This window comes from Hydra vulgaris, chromosome 13 (assembly GCF_038396675.1).
Source record: "Hydra vulgaris chromosome 13, alternate assembly HydraT2T_AEP".
Taxonomy (NCBI): domain Eukaryota; kingdom Metazoa; phylum Cnidaria; class Hydrozoa; order Anthoathecata; family Hydridae; genus Hydra; species Hydra vulgaris.
The window spans coordinates 55079517-55100444 of record NC_088932.1 but is presented as its reverse complement, the minus strand read 5'-3'; the positions used below and the strand labels follow the sequence as shown (position 1 = coordinate 55100444).

Sequence of the window (20928 nt, the reverse complement as noted above, 5' to 3'; positions counted from 1 at the left end):
TCCTTCAATTTTAACTGGATCCTCATTTAACATTTCTAATACTTTGACTCTTTGGTATTCTGAGAGTGAAGAGAAAATGGAATTGTGTACAGTATCTAAATTATTTTCTAAAATAAGTTTTTTTATAAATCTAGCTAATCTATTTATCTGTTCCATTTCTCTCTTCTGACCTTTTTCTTTTAACCGTAACTTTGCTAACTCTTCTCCTCTCAACCTTCTCTCTTTACTTTGTTTTCTTGAAACTGCCCCCCTAGATATACAAAATTTAACTATTTTTTCTTGCTCTTTTTTTGTATTATTACACAGCCAGTCCAGAGATTTGTTCACCTTAACCTTTGTCTTGCCATCTAAAAATGAAATTTCAGCATTGGGCGCCCTGCGAGTAAAAAAGTCTATCATGCCAAGGGTTTTCTCAGCCCAAATATTATTAACAGGGGCACTGCCTTATCTTGCATGAACTGGGTCGGTGTAGAGAGTTCACCAGTCAAGTACCTTGACAGCTGCCTTTTTAAAATTGTCACTGTAGCATTAGCTATTATTTTTAAACAGAAAGCAATGCTCCAAATACTTCCCTTCAATAATGCAACCAATGTCTCATCAGAAATCAGAGGGCGACCAAATGCATCTAACTGTGACGACAATAGAAATTCCGGCTCATCACAAAGTATTTTCACAACCTTAGTTGCAGACTTGAGGTACTCAGCCTAAAAAGAAGTTATCTTTTATTAGAAGTTATTTTTTTAAATCATAAATTAATACATGCATTAAATGTTTGAATTACATTGTAAGAATAAAAAAAATTGCATAACAATTCAAAATGGTTTCTTTGTTTTTCCTCTGCATAAAAAAGGGCCATCCAAGGTCCAGTTAAGAATTTGCCCCAGAGTCCAAGGGCTTGTAGATGGATCATTATCTCCTCATTCTTGAAATCTCTTAGTAGAGTTGTCCTCAGTAAAGTCGTGTTGTTGCAGTACTTCTCCAGACAGTTGACTAGTATTTGTCTGTGCCTAAAAACAGAATAAAACAAATTATGTATTTGCTATTGGAAAATCAAATGCATGGACTAGATAGTTGAATACCAATTGTCAGTACCTGTATACAATGCCAGCTGAACAAAACAGTATGTGCAATCGGTTGCCAACATAATCCACTTTGCTTGAGAAAGGATTTAAATCCATGCGGATCTCCTTTGGCCTTGTATCTGAAATACAATAATGCAGACTTAAAATATAGCAAGGAATTAAACTCTGATTTTATAAAAAAAGTAACAATATGCAGTTTGTTTACATTATTTGGATCAAATACATAATTCAAACATTGACCTTAACTTTGAAATGCTGTACAAAAGATTTGCAGCTCTGCAATCTGACCCATAAGTGGTACTGGGTATTGTATCATTCAGCTTTTGAAGTGCTTTTCTGGTCTCACTGGCTATTCCATCAAGTGGATGCAGATGACAGTTTAACTCTAACAGCTCTTTTTAAAGTATGCTGTTTAGCTTCACAACTGCTGCATGGTTAACCGAGGCCCTGTCTGTCAACGTTAACATTATTTTGCTCATTAGTTTTTTCTTTACATCAGCAATCTCTAATTTATAATATGCTGCATATGTGTTGGCTAAATCCTCAATGGTATCAGTAATGTGTTTTACATAGTCCTCTGCCTTGCCTCCTGGTAATTCAGTGATGCTGGCTGTAAGGATTTGTTGCTTAGTAGCAAAATGAATTTGATTTATGTGACTGCCCTTAATTGTTGTTGCATCAAATGCTAATGTCACAACATCAGCATTTATTATTGTTTCTGCCACTTGTAGCAGAGCAATTACTCCCATTTCTCTGGACATCTGCGCAATCGTTGACAGATTGGGGAGATCTTGAGGCTTCAAATTCAGGTTACCAAGATTTGCACATGACATGATCACTTTAGGTATGGCATCTACAGGCACGTTGCTTTCAAGACAATGGTAAACAACCAGACGCAATGAGGCATTGAAACTTTTCTTTTCTTTTGTAAAAATTAAACCCTTTTCAATTTGATTGATGTCGCAGTTTAGCTGGTCTATGGTAATATCACTTTCTTTCAATGCTAAGTCTTGAGCTCTAAGTTTTTTTTCTAAATCTAAAATAGTAAATTCTAATGTCAGAATCTTCTTCTTACAACTTTTATTTTCTTTAACCAAACTTTTGCATTTGAGGTTCAACTTTTTCAAAGATTTTGTTAAAGATATAACACCGGCTTCATATTTTTGGGCCTTCAACTGATATTTTGAGATCCGGCGTGAGGTTCTTTTAATTAGTTGGTTCACTCTCTTAACTTGAAAAGTCTTACTGATTGTAGTTTTCTCTTTTTTTACTGTTTTGATCACTGTCCTAAGCTTTTTGTTTTGAGTAAGTAAGGCTTTATTATAAAGTTTCTTTTTTTCACACGAATGACATTCTCTGTTAATCCTTGTCTTTAATAGAGACACAGAAGGAGGTGTCTTTGGCTGAACAAGGAGAAGTGATGCCCTGGCTAGCGGAAACTTGAAGTCTTCATTTAAAAAAACAACTATCCTATCCCAGCTATAATGTATGTGTCTTTTAAAAAACTGGATTTTTTCGTTAACTCTCAGAATTGATAGTGTTAATGATGAAACTTTACATTCATTTTTATTAAATTGCTGAATTAAATATTTAGCTGTTTCTGTAGCATTTCAGTTCTGTTGTAAAAAAACATTGTACACAAAACCATTTGAAAGTAGTTTATACTTGTAGGAACCAAGAAGATCTTCAAAGTCTTTTGCCTTTTTAATTATTTTCTCCATGTCACAAAAACAAGTTATTGTAAAAAACTGAAATAAAAAAAAGGGATTTATATATTTAGTAATTAACAAGGCAACTTAATAAAAACAAAGAAAAACTACTAAGTATTAATTTTTAAATAAATCTTATTTATCGTAGATTAGCAACTAATATACGATAAATAAGACATAGCTATTTCAATTATATTATTATTGATTTATTAATTATTATGCCATTTAAGCTAAGCACAATTTACTACACTTTATTATCATTATAACTAAGTAAAAAAAATGTCAAATTTTATGAAATTAGAATTCAACCATATTTTGAAAAAATTACAATAGTAGTTTAAGAAACTTGTGTTTAAAACATTTATTCTAAATTGGATTGTGCAACACCACAAATGCCCATTATCGGTATTAATAACCGGTTACTTGTGGGTAAGTTCGTTGGGAAGCATTTATTTTTAAAATTGGGTAATTTATTTACATAAAAAATACACAAAAGTAAATTAGATACATACATCCTTATGCAAATTTAATAAAAAATGACTATCTAGCACAAAAAGCAAAAAATTTCGAAAATAAAAACTTACCTTGTTTTGAAAATCAAATTTTTCACTAACAACACACTGGATGAAGGATTTCCAAGTTATTTATAAAAAGATTAAGTATTCAATGTTGAAATACAAACAAGCCAATTTTAAAATCTAGAGAATTTAAAGAGCAGTCTGGTTTTAAAAAACACACTTTCCAGAGATGACTAAAAATCGGGTTTACATAAGTATATGAAAAACCAAGTGCAATTTCCGAATCAAGTTACGGCCGATATTAAAGTATCAACGTAACCGCACCAACGTTTAGTAATCTGGCTTCATAAACAGCGACTCTATCGTATGGCTCTTTCTTTTCTTCTGCACAACCTTTTGGATAATCTAGATGTGTATTTGGAAATACACCAGTACAAATATATTTTTATTATGCTCGATAAATAAGATTTTAATAATCATGTTTGACTTATAAGATTCCAATGATTATATCCGACAAATGAGGTTGAGTGGACGCAAGACGATATATTTATTTCGAAAATTATGGACGTTTTTATCCTCTTTCTATTTTTAAACTATTGTCATTTGAGACTTGACATTTATTTAGAAATTTATAGAGATTATTGTTCACATATTTCACCGGTTAAGATGAATTTGTAGTTTGACGGATGCAAGTAGTACACAACATTTATGGTTGAATAGCTCAGTTGGATAGAGCGGCAAACGAAAAGTTAAAAACCGGGCTGTTGTACGATACGGGTTCAAATTCTGCCACTACCAACTCAGCGCTTAAGTAGTACTTCTGTTTGCAAAAATGTTGGCCAGTAACAGACGCCACTTTGGATTAGTCTTAATGACTATTATATAAGATTAAGCAAATTATCCATTGAGAAATCATGTGGAGTTGATCAATTGAGTACTATCATTTTAAAAAATTGCGCTGAAGGACTAGCAATGCCAATCACATTGATATTTATTTCTTCGATTGATAAGAGCGAACTACCCAAGCAATGGAAATTTGCGAACATTACCCCAATCTTTAAGAACAAAGGCACTAAGCTAGAAGCGAATAATTATCGACCAGTATCACTGACTTCTGTGCCGTGTAAAATTCTGGAGAGCATAATAAAAGACTCACTTTTGGCACATTTTACGAACAATAAATTTTTATCGAAGTGTCAACATGGATTTGTTAAATCTAGATCATGCACGACAAATCTCATGGAAACTGTCGATTATTTAACAGAAAATATCGCACTGAATCGTCCGGTAGATGTGGTTTATTTAGACTTTGCGAAAGCTTTCGACACAGTGCCGCACAAAAGACTCGTTTTAAAATTAAAAGCGTATGGAATTACAGGAAAGCTGCTAAAGTGGTTAGAGGAATTTTTAAAAGATAGAAAGCAACGCGTAGTCAACGGTGATACTGTTTCGAGCTGGCGCGATATCTACAGCGGAGTTCCGCAGGGATCGGTAATTGGCCCGATATTGTTTGTTTTGTTCATAAATGACCTGTCGGATAGAATACAAAATGTAGCCAAGCTCTATGCAGATGACACCAAAATAATGATCGATGTGAACTCAATAGAGAAAATAAACAGTCTTCAACGAGATATAAACAGTGCTTGGGACTGGTCTAAAGAATGGTTAGTGAAATTCAATAAAGAAAAATGCGAAATAATACATTATGGAAGTAACAATCCAAAACACGATTATTCTATGGATAATGTTGTCCTATGACAAACTACTATTCAAAAAGATCTAGGCGTATTATTCTCAGCAAACATGAAATGGAGACAGCAAATTATATCTTGCAGCTCGAAGGCAAATAAAATGCTGGGAATGATTAAAAACACATTTGTGAAATCGGATGTGCAGACTCTTAAAGTCTTATACGTGACGTTTGTTCGCCCAATAATTGAATTCGCGGTTCCAGTGTGGTCCCCTCAGCTTAAAGGAGAAATAGAACTGCTCGAGAAAGTTCAACACTACTATTAGTGGCTGTTCCTATGCTAAGCCAACAATATCTTCGGATAAAAATATTGTATAGAAAAATATAGCATGAAAGTTCAAATAAATAAAAAAATTAAAAAATTAAAAAAAAAAAAAAATAAAAAAATAAAAAAATGAAATAAAATACATAAAAAAAAGAAATAAAATATCAAGAAAATAAATAAATAAATTTCGAAACTTAAGTTCAAAAAGTTCTCATTTCACCAACACCGGTTTTCTGCGACATGACCAAATGGTCTTCTTGGAGTATCTGCGTTCTTTATACTTTATTTCTTATTCCTTATGTTTTAACGATACCTTTTAGTGTAATTTTTTATCTTTTATTTATTTGAATTTTTTATAAAAAAAATTCTTCTTTCAAAATAAGATTCGAGTGATTTGGCAGTCTTTTTCATGTTTTTGTTTTGTTTTGTTTTGACGACAGATTCGGTAAGTGATGATTTTAAATAACATTTTGATTACTTGATAAAACGCAGATCTGAGAAGGTGTTGTTAAAATTTGAAAAGATAATGGCTTTATGAGTCTACATATATATATATATATATATATATATATATATATATATATATATATATATATATATATATATATATATATATATATATATATATATATATATATATATATATATATATATATATATATATATATATATATATATATATATATATATATATATATATATATACACATATATATATATATATATATATATATATATATTTATATATACATATATATATATATATATATATATATATATATATATATATATATATATATATATATATATATATATATGTGTGTGGTGTATATAATGCTCTATCGAATAATATAAATAAATGCTATTTATTTATTATTAAGCACTCTTATACTTACGAGAGTTTTTGTATTTTATTTGCAAATACAAAAAATATATATATATTTTTTAAATGTATTTGTTTATTTGCTTAAAGTTACAATAAAGAATTAAATAAAAATATAAAAAACAAGCTGTGATACACATTACAGTGTATACTATACACTGGACTACTATACACATTACAGTGTATACTATACACAAATGGAACTGTTTACCACAAAATGTTAAAGATGCAAAATATTTAAATATATTTAAAACCTTTTAAAAATTATATGCGCATATAATTTTTGTATAAATATAAATATAAATATAAATTTGCATATGCAAAACTGTGAAAAGCTGTTACAGTCTGACATTTACTGCTGTTAGACTCTATACAGTATAGAGTCTAACAGCAGTAAATGTCAGACTGTAACAGCTTTTCACAGTTTTGCATATGCAAATTTATATTTATATTTATACAAAAATTATATGCGCATATAATTTTTAAAAGGTTTTAAATATATTTAAATTTTTTGCATCTTCAACATTTTGTGGTAAACAGTTCAATTTGCTCACTATTCTATTAATAAAAAAATTATATTGACCATTTGTTCTTTTGCTTTGTTGTCTACATATTTTTTTATTGTGCCCTCTTGTAATTGAATTAAATTAAATACATCTAAGTTATTCATAGACCTGTTTAGTTGCACTATATTACCCTTCTACCTTCTATTTTTAATGTCAAAAGATTAATTTTATTCAATATATTTTCCTATGGTAAACCTTTTAAACAGTGGATATGTGTTGCTCTTTGTTGAACTTGTTTAATCATGTTGATATGTTTTTGTAAATATGGGTTCTATAATGGTGCTCCATATTCAAGATGAAGTCTGATTATTGAAGTAAATTGTAATTTTATATTTCTTTTATCTAAATATTCAGATCTTTATGTAAATCTTCTGTATTGCTGTTATGATCTAGTATAGATATTATTTTGCATCATCTGCATAGAGTTTACATTCGTTTTTTATATTTAACATTATATCATTAATAGTATAAAATGAATAGTGATGGTCCAAGTACTGATCCCTGAGGAACATCACATATAATATTTATCTATTCAGAAATATTTTCTTTAAGTACTACTCTTTTTAGAAAAGCTCTGCACCAGTTCAGCAAATCACCAATAATACCATATATAGCTAATTTTATACACAATCTTTCTTGTGGTACAATATTGAATGTCTTAGCAAAGAAATATAATGTCATCTAGAAATATAATGTCAACTGGAATATTATTGGCAAATGTTTTACTGACAAACCTAATGTTTCTAGTAAATTTGTAAAACAATTTTGTGCCATAAGTTCCTTTTAACTTTAATTTTAGGTCTATAGTCCACCATAATGATTTTGTCTTTCTAATGTTTTGGTTGTTTTTTTGAATTTGAGGGATAAATATTTTGAAACCTTTTTTGTAGATTGTTAACCATCTTAAATAGCTTTCTTCAACGCCTAAGGTTTTGAACTCTTTTTCCCAATTATAGTTATCAATGTATTTACTTAATTCTTTATATTTACCTTTGTTGAACAGCTATTTTGTTTGATAGCCTTTATTGTTGGTAACTTCATCTATTACACTATTTTTAAAATTCAATATATGATGTCCATGTTCTAAATTCCCAAGTGGTATTGTATTTTTAACATACATACACTGTATTTACCGTACTATCTGGCTGTATTTACCGTGCTATCTGCAGTACGGTAAATACAGCCACATAATATGCTTTCAATACTACATCATTTGCATTTAAATTTTCATTATTAATTTGATATGACTCTAAATTATTGGTAACATAAATACAAACACCGCCACCTTTATTTTGTTTATGATCTTTTCTATAAAGTGAATAACTTTCTATGTTATTTGATGAGGCATTTGTCCACCATGTCTCATATACCATCATAACTGGTGGTTTTTTGTTTTTTAATTTCTATAATTTAAGTCTTTACATTTGTTGTTTTACAATGTTGGGTTGGTGTACCAACATGACAGATAGGGTTTTTCATCACTATTTATTATTCTTTTAGTTTTTTCTTCAACAATTTTATTTTTTTAGTTTTTTCTTCAACAATTTTATTTTTTTAGTTTTTTCTTCAACATTTTTCATTTTTCTAGTATAATAACAATAGGGTTTTTTCAAGTTATTTACTTTTGTTAAATCTTGCATTTCTTTGAATAAAAAGCTCCTTTGTTAACTTTCTTTCAGCTTCATTTTGATCAGGTGAAATAAAAACATTTTTAAAAGTATCGCTGTTTCCCGAGTTCTTGCTGCACGTAAAACTTGTATTTGTGCATCTTTATTTTTAAACTGGAATAAAACATGCTAGATTTACTTGCATTTTTAATTACGTGTATTGATTTGAATCTGTAGATTTTTTTAATAACACTGTTGTTAACATTTAGTTCATTCATAACACCCTTAACTTTGTTTTTATCATGATTTTTACCTTGTTCAATATTACTCTCCTTTGATACAGAAAAACCAAACATAACTACATTTTTGTCCCTATTTTCTTTATCTTTATTAATAACAACAATGGCGTTAACTACTTTTAATTCTTTTCTTGATTTGCTTTTATCATTTTTAACAATAGTTACCCAGTTTAATAGTGCGTCTTTCTGAGTGCCACTGCTTTTGAGTACATTTATATGATTTTTTAATGTAAAATTTTCAACCTCCAAGAAATGAATTCTTTGTGTCAATAACTAAACTATGTCTTTTAATGCTAATGCTAAATCAGCTTAACTTGCTGTATTTTTGTGTACCCAAAGGCATTTTATTTATCTATTTAAAATATAAATAAGCTCAAATAAATCCATATATTTAGCGTTACCAAAAACATGACTGCCATTTTTATCGGTGCTCAAGTTTTTCTCTAGATATAAATAAATATATAAATAAATATTTATGTAATGTGTGGCAGGTGCCCCCAAAGCCATTTTTATTGCAGAAGGCTGTTCATGAATTTAGTATTGCACATTGGTCTAAAAAATATTTCTATGATATTTTTTGACTTGCAAAGGTTTTGTATTTTTATCATTTTTATCCAATATGTTGAGATTGTGGTTCAAACCATTTTATTGTTATTATAATTCTTCTTTTTTTTTTGCACTAAGTCTTAAAGTTTCATTTTGTTAATGTGTTATGTGGATTATGTGGACTTTTATTTATAGAATTTATGTATTATATTATTGTATAGATTTTATTGTTAGTAAAAATACTTTAATAAAAGAATGAAAGTAAAATGTATTGAATTTTGTATAATATAGTACATTATAATATTATAACTATTATATTATAGTATAAATATAATATAAATATAAATACTTTTTGTGTTGAATGCAATGCACTCTTGTAGAAATGTACTGAGCAGTTCATATTAGTTTTTTACTATTTATGAATGAGTATGAATTGTGACTCAGCAGGCGTTACCTAAACCCCACTTTTCTCAGGCCATGAAATCTCATATTTCATCCCAAAAATTAGGCTCTCAGGACTTTTGGAGAATCTTTAATAGTATCAATAATAAGAGCAAATCTGTTACCTCTCTTGTATGGTTCAGATTTTGTCACCTCATCTAAATACAAAGCTGATTTGTTTGCTAAGAACTTTTCATCAATATCCTGCTTCTTCTACAATTTGTGGTCCGGACAACATACCTGTTACAGTCTTGCAGAAGTGTTCTCCATAGCTGTCATATATACTTTTAAAACTATTAAACAATTGGCATCTTTTATCCCTATTTTCAAAAATTCTAGAGAGCGATCTGACTCATCGAACTACCGTCCCTTTAGTCTTTTTCCTATCATAAGCAAAGTTTTTGAATCTTTAATTAACAAACACTTAATCTCTCATCTTGAATCTAATAACTTACTTTCTGATCATCAATAAGGATTTTTGTCTTCTTGTTCTAACAGAATTAACCAATAGGATTTATTGTGCAATAGATAAAGGTGAAGAGGGTAAGGCTATCGCTATTGATATTTCTAAAGCTTTTGATAAAGTTTGACATGCTGGTCTTCTCTATAACCTTTCTTCTTACGGTGCATCAAATGATTGAAAATATGATTGGAATGGTTTTGGATGAGTGCTTTATACTCTGAAGATTGTGCTTCTGTCTGGAAAGATCAAAGAACATTTTCCAAAAGCTATAATTGTTAGTAGCAGCCAAATAAGAAAATTTGAACGATTTGTTGTGTTTTCAGTTTCAGTTTGCATGCAATGGTGGCTAGTTTGTCCTGTACCAGCTAGTGCAGCATTGAATGATTTGATTTTAGTGGAAAACTTGGCAGAATTTGCTGAACATGACTCAATTCTAGTTAAAAATGCTTGCAGGGCATTTAGTCAACACACTCAATACTTATCTTAGGAATTATTTCTATTAACTCTGTTCTCATTTATGATAGCAACAGTATCCAAAGAAAAAATGAGGAAATCCACTCTTATCTTTAAAAAGCACTTCTTTAATATATAATTAATATATAATAATATGTTCCAACACATAATTGGAAAAGTAAGAGGATCTCAGGTGGTAAATAAGGCATATGCATGTATGTATGTATGTATGTATGTATGTATGTATGTATGTATGTATGTATGTATGTATGTATATATATACACAATAATCTTTGTAATAAGTCTTTTTTTTTTATACAATAAAATGTATGTAGAGTTATCAAAACCTTTTTCAAAAACCTTTATATGCATATGGCTGCATATAAAGGTTTTTGAAAAAATACAGTATGCAAAAAAAAAATTGTACACTTAAAAAAAAAATGATAAATTTAAAGATTGCATCAAAAAAATGAGTTGTCTGTTTAAATATTGGAAATTTTTTTTTTGATTTCTTATCAATTATTGTTTTAAGAATGTATTTGTGTATTGGTGAATTAATTGCTTTTCATACCTATTGAATTTTACACAATTGATCTAATGATGCATAAAATTGACTGCAAAAAAAATAATTGTACGCTGACAAAACAGGTCGTTATTTTAGCATAAATCAAGCAATTTGAACGATCAAACTAGTTAGTAAAATTGAAAATAGTAATTTTTTAAATACACTTTTGTTCTAGAAATAAAATATAGTGTTTCAGCAAAATGGCGTCAAGAAAACAACTTATGTCTTTCCATCAATGAAGCCTCATAGTTGATTTGAAAAATCAAGGAAAATCCTATCGTCAGATCCAAAAAGAAACAGGAATTCCTTTTACAACAGTGTCCTCAATTGTTAAGAAGCATAATCTGATTGGAACCATTGCTAGTGTGGCTGGCAGAGGACAAAAATGCAAGACCACCAGTGCAATCGATTGCAATATCATCATTAATGTGAAGAAAAATAGATTTATTTTGGCAGCTAAATTAGCTTTCAAAGTTCAAGAAGATCACAATATCAGAGTAACCCCTCAAACAGTTAGAAATCGTATTAGAGAACAAGGATATAGAGGTAGAGTAGTTCGGAAAAAACCTTTTTCAAATGCAAAATAAATGAAATGTCGATTCGAATTTGCAAAGAAGTACGAAAAAATTCCTATATCATATTGGAAAAAAATTTTGTGGTCGGATGAGTCAAAATATAACCTCGTCTAATCAGATGGAGTTCAGAAAGTGTGGCAAAAAAAAGAAGCATATAAATTAAGTTGTTTGCGAGGTAGTGTAAAGCATGAAGGAGGAAATGTGATGGTTTGGTGTAGTATGAGTTGGAAAGAAGTGGGGAAATTGACTTTTATTGATGAAAAAATGAATGCTTCAATGTATTTTGAAATTCTCAAACCCAACTTGCGACCATCTACTGAAAAATTGAGAATGGGAAATAATTTTATGCTACAGCAGGATAACAATCCAAAACATACCGCTAAGAAAACAAAGGTATACTTTGACACAAGTAACATCAATGTTTTGGAATGGCCATCTCAAAGTCCAGAATTGAATCCTATAGAAAATTTGTGGTATATTTTGGACAGAAAAATTGGTGACCGAGCATTTAGATGCAAAGATGATTTGAAAGAAGCTACAATGAGCACATGGGATAATGTAACAGAAGTGACTCAAAAAAAAAACTTTGATCAACTTAATGCCAAATCATCTAGCTGAGATCATCAAGGCCAAAGGAAGCCCCACTTGATACTAATTTCCATGAAGTTTGATCAACTTGACATTATTTTTAAACTGTACAATTATTTTTTTTACGGTCAATTTTTTGCATCATTAGATCAATTGTGTAAAATTCAATAGGTATGAAAAGCAATTAATACACCAATACACAAATAAATTCTTAAAACAAAACTTGATAAGATATCTAAAAAAAATTTTCAAATATTTTGGCGGACAACTCATTTTTTGATGCAATCTTTAAAATTATGATTTTTTTAACTGTAAGATTTTTTTTTTTGCATACTGTATATATTTGCTTTTATCTTAATATATTGTTGAATATTTTGCTAATCTATTGTGATCAGCGTCATCAGGTATAATAATATATACCTGATGACCCTAATATAAATATATATATATATATATATATATATATATATATATATATATATATATATATATATATATATATATATATATATATATATATATATATATATAGAGTTATATATTAGGGTGTCCCAAAAAACAACATTTTTGAAAAATTTATGCTGCCACCGTCTTAATGTGTTCTATATATAAAAAACTCTGGTTTTATAAAATTTTGAATGAAAAATATTTTTATAAATCCTTCAAGACCCTTGAACGAGTTCCAAATACTATCAAAAATAAATTCTTCAAAAGTGAATCATGTCAGGTCTCAAATGATGCAAAATCATATAAAAATTTTAAAAATTATTTTTTTTTGCAATATATAATAATAGTTTTAAAACCGCTAAGAGATTGTTGCATGCAATTTGAAATTTGTTGATGAATATAAATTTAGATAAACAAAGTAAAGAAAATACTTTATAAACTCGTTGCTCCCACATTAAGGGTTGGGTAGGCCCAAAAATTAGGGTTTTTTATTCCAAGCTCTACAATGTCCATAAGTGTCAAAACTCATCTAAAAATCAAATTTACACCTAAAATAAAAATATTCAGAATGTTTTTATTTTTAAAAAATAAAGTAAAAACATTCAAAATGTTTCAATAAACATTCAGAATGTTTTTAAAAAATTGTATTCTTTTAATTTGCGTTTTTGTGGTTTTTTAATCTTAATTAGATTCCGCAATATATACTCTTGCATGGTCCTCTTTAAGTTTTTACCATAAAATGTCAGTTTTAGGGGAATTTTTTAAAGAAAGTTCATTTTAAAGACCAGAAAAATTTTTGTTTTTTTTGTTTTTATTATTTGTTAGACTGCCTGCCCCAACCAAACCCTCAGACGATGTAGCAGCACTCTGTTGCTAGTCAGGCTATTTGTCAGTTGATGTAGCAGCACTCCGTTGTGGGTCAGGCTATAAGATAGTTGTAAAGCAACACTCTGTTGCAAGTCAGGCTATAAGATAGTTGATGTAGCAACACTCTGTTGCAAGTCAGGCTATAAGATAGTTGATGTAGCAACACTCCGAGCATGTTTTATAGTAAAAAAATAAAAATAATAACATTCAGAATGTTTATAAAAATATTGTAATCTTTTAATTTGCTTTTTTGTGGTTTTTTAAAAAAACATTAAATTTAATTAGTTTCCTCAATTAAATTAATGCGATTTGTTGTAATCTTACCTTAATTTTGTCAGTCTAAATACCATAGACAAGCAAAGAGCTGTTTTTTTTACCACAAACTGTATATCTAAGCCCTTTACTATAGGTATATATATATATATATATATATATATATATATATATATATATATATATATATATATATATATATATATATATATATATATATATACATATATATATACATATATACTATAAGACTTATAATCTTTATTTTGTTGTTATATTTATTTATAATAATATAAATTTTTTAGGTTAAAATGTTCATTAAAATCCATTAGATAAATATTAAGCTAATAGCTCTCAGATGCAACCCGATGCTTGGTTAACAGAAAATGAAATCAAAAACTCACAAACTGAGTGTGTGACAAGGGAATTTATTATTTCGGATAAAGATCTTCATTTTGGATTTGAAAATGACTTTACTGGACTGGAATGTCAAAATATTCCAAAAAATGGGGTTGTTTCTGGACATGAATATTCTCTTATACTAGGTTGGAATTATTTTGATTGTTATATGTTTTAACTATTATAATAATTAAATATATTATAACTTGTTATTTATTTTATTCTGACACATTTTCTTTTCCTCAAACTGCCATAATTTTTTTTCTAATATCATATCAGCTATATAAAATAACAATATGAAGTTTCGACTGAATTTTAGAAGAGAAGCTTAAAAAAATTCAGTGTAAAAACAGAAAGGAGACTGGTAAAGATATGATCAAGCATTTACATGATATAAAGAGTTTACATATGAATGAGTTTTTAAAAAGCGATTTATTGTTAATGGCTGAACCTCATTCTCAAGCCACATTTTTAGATAAACTTTACACCATCAACAGTTTTTACAGACACTTAAATCCACAGCAAGCAATAGAGAGTAATGAGAAACAACCTCTAACAAAGTATGACTATCTTGATGAAATCACAGATCAGATAACAACAATGACAACAACAAATGATCAGAGAAAAAATCACGGATCAGATGATTAGACTTGAAATCAAGGATGAGAGAGTAGATGATACGAGTTGAATTTTTGGAATTAATTTTTTTGTTTTTTTTTAAAAAAAAATTTTATAAAAAAAATATTTATAAATAATAGTGGAAAGTTGTTAAATATCTGAGTTTAATTTAAAACCATAGAAGTTACTGTTTGTCTAACCTTTTACATCAAGCAAGTCTTGTTGTACACTCTCTATACCAATGAAAACATATTTTAAGTATACTGTGCTTTATAAATTAATGTTTAAAAGAAAACAAAGCAGTTGTTTTGTCCCAAAAATAAAATACCTTATATACCCTAATTAAGGAGTCCTATAAAATCCTATTAAAAAAAAAAAATAAATGTTAGTTTTGACACCCATTAAATTGAAAAATATCTTTTAAATAATATAAAAATAATTTTTTTTGGATTCAATTTTTTTTTTTTTTTTTTTTTTTTTTTTTTGCTAATAATATTTAGGCTTTTTTTTATTTACAAAATCATTGTCAACATTAAAAAAAAAATAAACAACTTTAATATTGAACATTGAAAAAAGTTTACAAAATTAAAAAATATTTTTTTTAAATTAATAGATTGCCTGCCCAAACCAAAAGCCTCAGATGCACTAAGAATCCCACTCCTACTAAAAAAGGGACTTGGTTGATTATCCGAGGAACATTAAATAATTTGAAATTTTTACATAGTTTTTACATAGGGCATCATATATTTGCTTTTGTTGATAATAAAAAAATTCAAATATTTAAGAAACCGGATTTTTCATTTTTTTTTTTTTAATTTAGTTTACCGATAATAAAGAGTTGTAAACCGATAGTTTTCTCTATTGAAGGCTTGTTTATTCATTTTACCATTTTGTTTTTATAACTATAAACAACAAAGGTTATAGGAGAATAAACTGAGTTGGTTCTTTATACAGTTTACAGCCGTAAAAATGAATTGAAGTATCTTACTAGAGGTAAAAATACTTTTTTTACGTATAATAAATCGATTAGTTGCATAAAGTTTTTTCAGATAAAAACTTGGTTACCTCAGTAGTAACGTGATTTAATCCATTATTCTTTGCAGATTTTAATTTCATATATAATTAAGTTGGTAATATATAAGTGCAAAGCAAAAGTTATATTTTTATTATTTCATCATAATCACCCTGCGACAGTAACATGTAACCCATCACTAACTGTCCCATGTCCTGCTGCCTTGTAGGGCTTGCTTTTCTAGGCAAAGACTATGAGTAATTAACTGACTTGAAATTTCCCTGCCTTACGAAACTTAGCTGAGTAAAGGATTGAGATGTTGTCCCGAATTAAGATAACTCTTAGATAACTGAATAAAAAATAAAATTTATTGAGGAACATAGATTTGGCTGTGAGTAGTTAAGAAAATGTTTTATACACTTGCTGCGCTCATGTTTGTATCAAAAAAAAAATTATATATATATATATATATATATATATATATATATATATATATATACTGTTATAATCATTCAGAAACTCAATGAAAGTAAGGGTATTGCTTTCATTTCCAAAGTAGAATAAAAATTCAATAAAACAAAGCTCTTTTTTTTTTGGTATAAAAAGTTGAAAACAAAAAACATTAAAATAAATAAAAAAAATAAAGAAAAAGAAAATTCAAAAATTTGAAAACAAACTCTATAAACTATAATATAAATGTTAGGAATTGAGAAGATGCATTTTAGTATGCCGTTTAAACGATAAAATGCATTTTAGGTCTTTAACTTTTTTTTTTTAGAAATGATTTCATATTGATGGACGACGGTTTGTAATTAAAAAACTTGACTGCTGCGATTAAATTTTCCCAAGGTGATAGTTTTACCTGGTATTTGAACGCAGATTATATTTTTCAGAAAGTGATATTAAGAAAATATCTGAAAAAAACTCTTGGTAGTAGATTGTTTTTATACTTATACATAAAAATTAATATCTGTAAGGAGTTAAGTTTCTCGATATCTAGAACCATCATGCTTTTCATCACCGGCGCCGGGTTTACTAACCTATTTAAACAGTTAATTGTTTTGCATGCATGATTTTGCAGGCTTTGCAATACTTACAATTTGGTTTTATGGGTGCTTCCCCATATTTGCGTACAATATTAGCGTACAAAAGCTGACTATGAACAAGACTTAAGTAAAACATATTACGTGATTTACTATTGAGAAAAGGTCTCGACTTATACGAAACATATATTATAGAAGACACCTTTGTTTAAACCAAGACCAATATGGTTTCTTTTTGACAAATTTTCATCAAAAATTACTCCCAAAAATTTTGCATATTTTTCACGTTTAATTTTATTTTTATTAATAAGCAGTTTAGGTAGCTTTAACGGACGATTAGTTGATTTTTTAATTTTATGAAACAGAGTAAAGCTAGTTTTTTCACAATTTAGGGATAATTTATTTGCTATGAATAAAAGGTTGAAATTTTTGAGTTCAATATTCATAGTTTCAAACAAAGTCTTTGCATTAGAATGATTAAAAAATAAAATTTGTATCGTCAGCCTACATAATTCTAGTCATTTTTTAGGAAGCTTTATGCATATCATTTATATGTATTAAAAACAATCATGGACGTATTAAAAACAATCATGGACATTTATATGTATTAAAAACAATCATTGAACCCGACACGTAATATCGAGGAGCTCTACACGTAATATCGAGGGCTCCTGACTTTTCTAGTAAAACAAATTGCTTTCTGTTCGACAAATAGCATTGAATACACTTAAATGTTGAGCCTATTATACTGTAATATTTTAGCTTAAAAAGTAAAACACTGTGGTCAACTGTATCAAAGGCCTTGAAAAGATCGTTAAAAACTCCGAATACCATTTCATCACTATCAAACAACTTATATATTTTGTCAGCAAGTTTAATAATAGCATGTTCAGTGGAGCAATTGCTTTGAAATCCAAACTTATCTTTGTATAATAAACTGTTTAATGTAAAGTAATTATCAACTCTATTATAAATTACTCTCTCAAATACTTTTGAAAAACTGGAAGTTGAGAAATAGGTCAATAGTTCTTACTATTGACCTATTTCTTTCACTTTTATTTCAGTCACTTTTTTTAAAAATCGGGTTAATTTTGGCTAATTTAAGTTTGTCAGGAAATATACTATTTTCAAATGAAGATGACATTAAATAAAATAATGGTTTACTAATGCTTTCCATAACATAAATAGCTACATTACTGGAAATACCATCATACCCACATGATTTATTGCGTTTAAGTTCAATAATTGCTTTATTAAATTCAAGTTTAGTTATCTTTTCATTATTTATGCTAGTGTTGGGTTTTTCTCCCAAAAAATTATCAAATGTTTCATAAATGTTTGAAGCAAGAGAGGGGTTTATATTTATAAAATATTTGTTGAACTCTTGACATATATTTGTTTCACTTGTTATAATTTTTTTTTTTGAAAATTAGTTTTTGTGGTAAGCAAGTGTGCTTCTTTTTTACAGCCCAAGCCCTCTCTATGTCGAATTTATGCTTATCAAGCTGATTATAAAAATACCTTATTTTTGCTTTTTTATACTATGTTAAAAAAACTTTTTATAATATATTTTTAGATTTTTCTATCATCTTTATTTTTTGATTTTAAAAATTTTACGTAAAGTTTTTGTGTTCTTTTTGATGCTTTAATCAAAATTATTGTCATTCATAGATTTTTATATCCTTTGTTTTTTATTTTTGTAGTTATTTTTGGGCATTATCAAAGATATTATGAAATGTGCTTAAGAAATTATCAAACGCAATATTAGGATCTGTTGATCATTTTTTAAAGTTTCGAGTAGCTTTTTAATGCATATGTCATATAGGTAGGGTGACAGAATCGATCCTTCTCTCACTCCTAGCTTAAGATCAAATAAGACTGATTTGGAACTTAGGTATGAGACAGTTGCATATATATATATTATATATATATATATATATATATATATATATATATATATATATATATATATATATATATATATATATATATATTAGGGTACATGCTTTTGAGAAAATTTTTGAATTTCAATAAAAAACCCCTTGAAATGTAGGACATTGGTGTTAAAACTAACTTTGGAAAAAAATTAGCCTGATCGGACCACTCTTGTGCCTCCCCCAGAGCCCATTTGATTAAAATAAATGGTCAAAAAACGCCGAAAACGCCTATGTTTGATAGACTAGGGGGAGGTGATAATATAAAAAACTGATTTTTTTTATATAATACAGGTATTAATTTAGACTTTTAAATAAAAAGGGTAGTTAAGGCAGAATTTGAATTTTGTTGTTTTATTGTGTTAAATAGTGTTAAAAATCGCAACAAAAAAAAAGAATTATTTTGCCGCGAATTATAAGTATAATTGAATATTACAATTAAACAAATTTTATGATTGACTATTAATCTTTAAAGATTAATTAAGTAGAAGAATTGATGAACTAGTACTAATAAACTTGGGGATCATTATAAACTCTCTTTTTAATCCTAATCTTGTTTTCGGCTTCAATGAGCAATTTGTTGTTTATTTTAAAATAATCAGAGTTTGTCATGTCATATTGAAGCATAGCAGAAGCAACCTTACTTTTTTCTTCATTAGAAACATTTTTATCCAACAAAGAAAGAGGTACAATTGTCGAATCAAGATACCAGGAGTGTTTGTAAAATGATTTCAATACTGCTTCAATCGCCTCTGGTTTGGCCCAAACATCTTTGTATAGATGCATTTTATGTATTGATAAAATATCAAAATATGGTGCTTTGATAGCTTTGTCAGATTGCAAATACCATTTTGCATAAAAACATGCTATGAATTCCGCCATGATATTTATTTCTTCTAAAAGCAGTTTATCTTCTTGAACAAATTTAATCTGATTAAAAAGCAATTGCAATTTTAGACAATATTTTGCTTTTCCAAGGAACCTTGCATGGTGGACAGCTCCTGGTTTCCTAATTTTTACACCTTCAAAAGACAAATAAGAAACAACCAGCTCAGCTAGTTCTTTTCTCAATATATTTTTACTTTTAATATACTTTTTGAAAAATGACTCAACTGCAGCACATTCGATAACGGTATTCGATAATTCGATAACCTTTTGTCTTATCCTAAAGAAATCGTGTAACATCATTCGTATCATCATGAAAATTGAAAAGGACTTTCAAATATGTCTTTCAGTTTTTTAAATAAAACATTCTCTGGTCCAGATTTCTTTCTTTGTGTCACAACATTACAAAAGTGAAGAATCTTTAGCTCTGATATGTGGTGTCTACAAGCAAGAAATAATGGATAGATATCTAGATTGTTTGGTATTCTAAACAGGAAACCTTTTTTAATTCCAGTACTACTGGAAGTTGTATCAAAACATAACCCTCCAATGTTTCTTTCGGTTTCATATTCTTAAAGGAGATTCATCACGCATTTATACTAATCTTCTCTTGAGGATGATGCTAGGGAAGGTACTCCGAGAAGATAAACCTCTCCATTAATATTTAAAAGAACTGCTAATCTGTCATTTTTGAATTGCTTGCCTTTTTTTTATTCAAATAAGGTTTTACCATCAAAATGAATGATAGACGGATAATTGGAGGCTTTTAAAGCAGTTTTAATGTCATTTCTGGCTTGTTTACTTATTATTAATTTTATCTTTTTCATATGTGATGAGGCTGCTGAAATGCTGCAATGAAGTTTACTTAGGGGAGAGTTGCCGAAATTGGAACAGCTCCTTAATTGGAACACTTAGCTTTATTTAGAAACTGGAACTTATTTTACTTTCATGAATATTTTTTCTTGTAAAGAAAATAATTTTCTTTATTTTTTGAAACTTCTAGTATTTAAACTTAAAAACTGCACGTATGTGAATAAAATTACTTTTTTTTAAAGAAAAAATTTTTTGCGATCTAATTTTATCGTTGCATTTAAACGATTACAGAAGCTTAACGATATTGAGTTTGATGATAATTTTTTT

At 28.2% G+C, this 20928-nt stretch overlaps 1 protein-coding gene across 1 annotated transcript; it reads left to right on the top strand.

Annotated features, from left to right (window-relative positions):
* The first annotated feature begins 14165 nt into the window (after positions 1-14165).
* LOC124815721 (uncharacterized) lies at positions 14166-15101 on the top strand. Its single transcript, XM_065816933.1, has 2 exons — positions 14166-14442; positions 14616-15101. The coding sequence occupies exons 1-2, from the start codon at positions 14256-14258 to the stop codon at positions 14942-14944; spliced, it is 516 nt and encodes a 171-aa protein (XP_065673005.1). The 5' UTR covers positions 14166-14255; the 3' UTR covers positions 14945-15101.
* The last annotated feature ends 5827 nt before the right edge of the window (positions 15102-20928 follow it).

Excerpts from the sequence above, each read along its gene's own strand:
- LOC124815721 (XM_065816933.1), top strand. The coding sequence starts at position 14,256 with ATGCAACCCGATGCTTGGTTAACAGAAAATGAAATCAAAAACTCACAA. Across the intron at positions 14,443-14,615 it reads TGAATATTCTCTTATACTAG|AAGAGAAGCTTAAAAAAATT; the intron begins GTTGGAATTATT and ends ACTGAATTTTAG.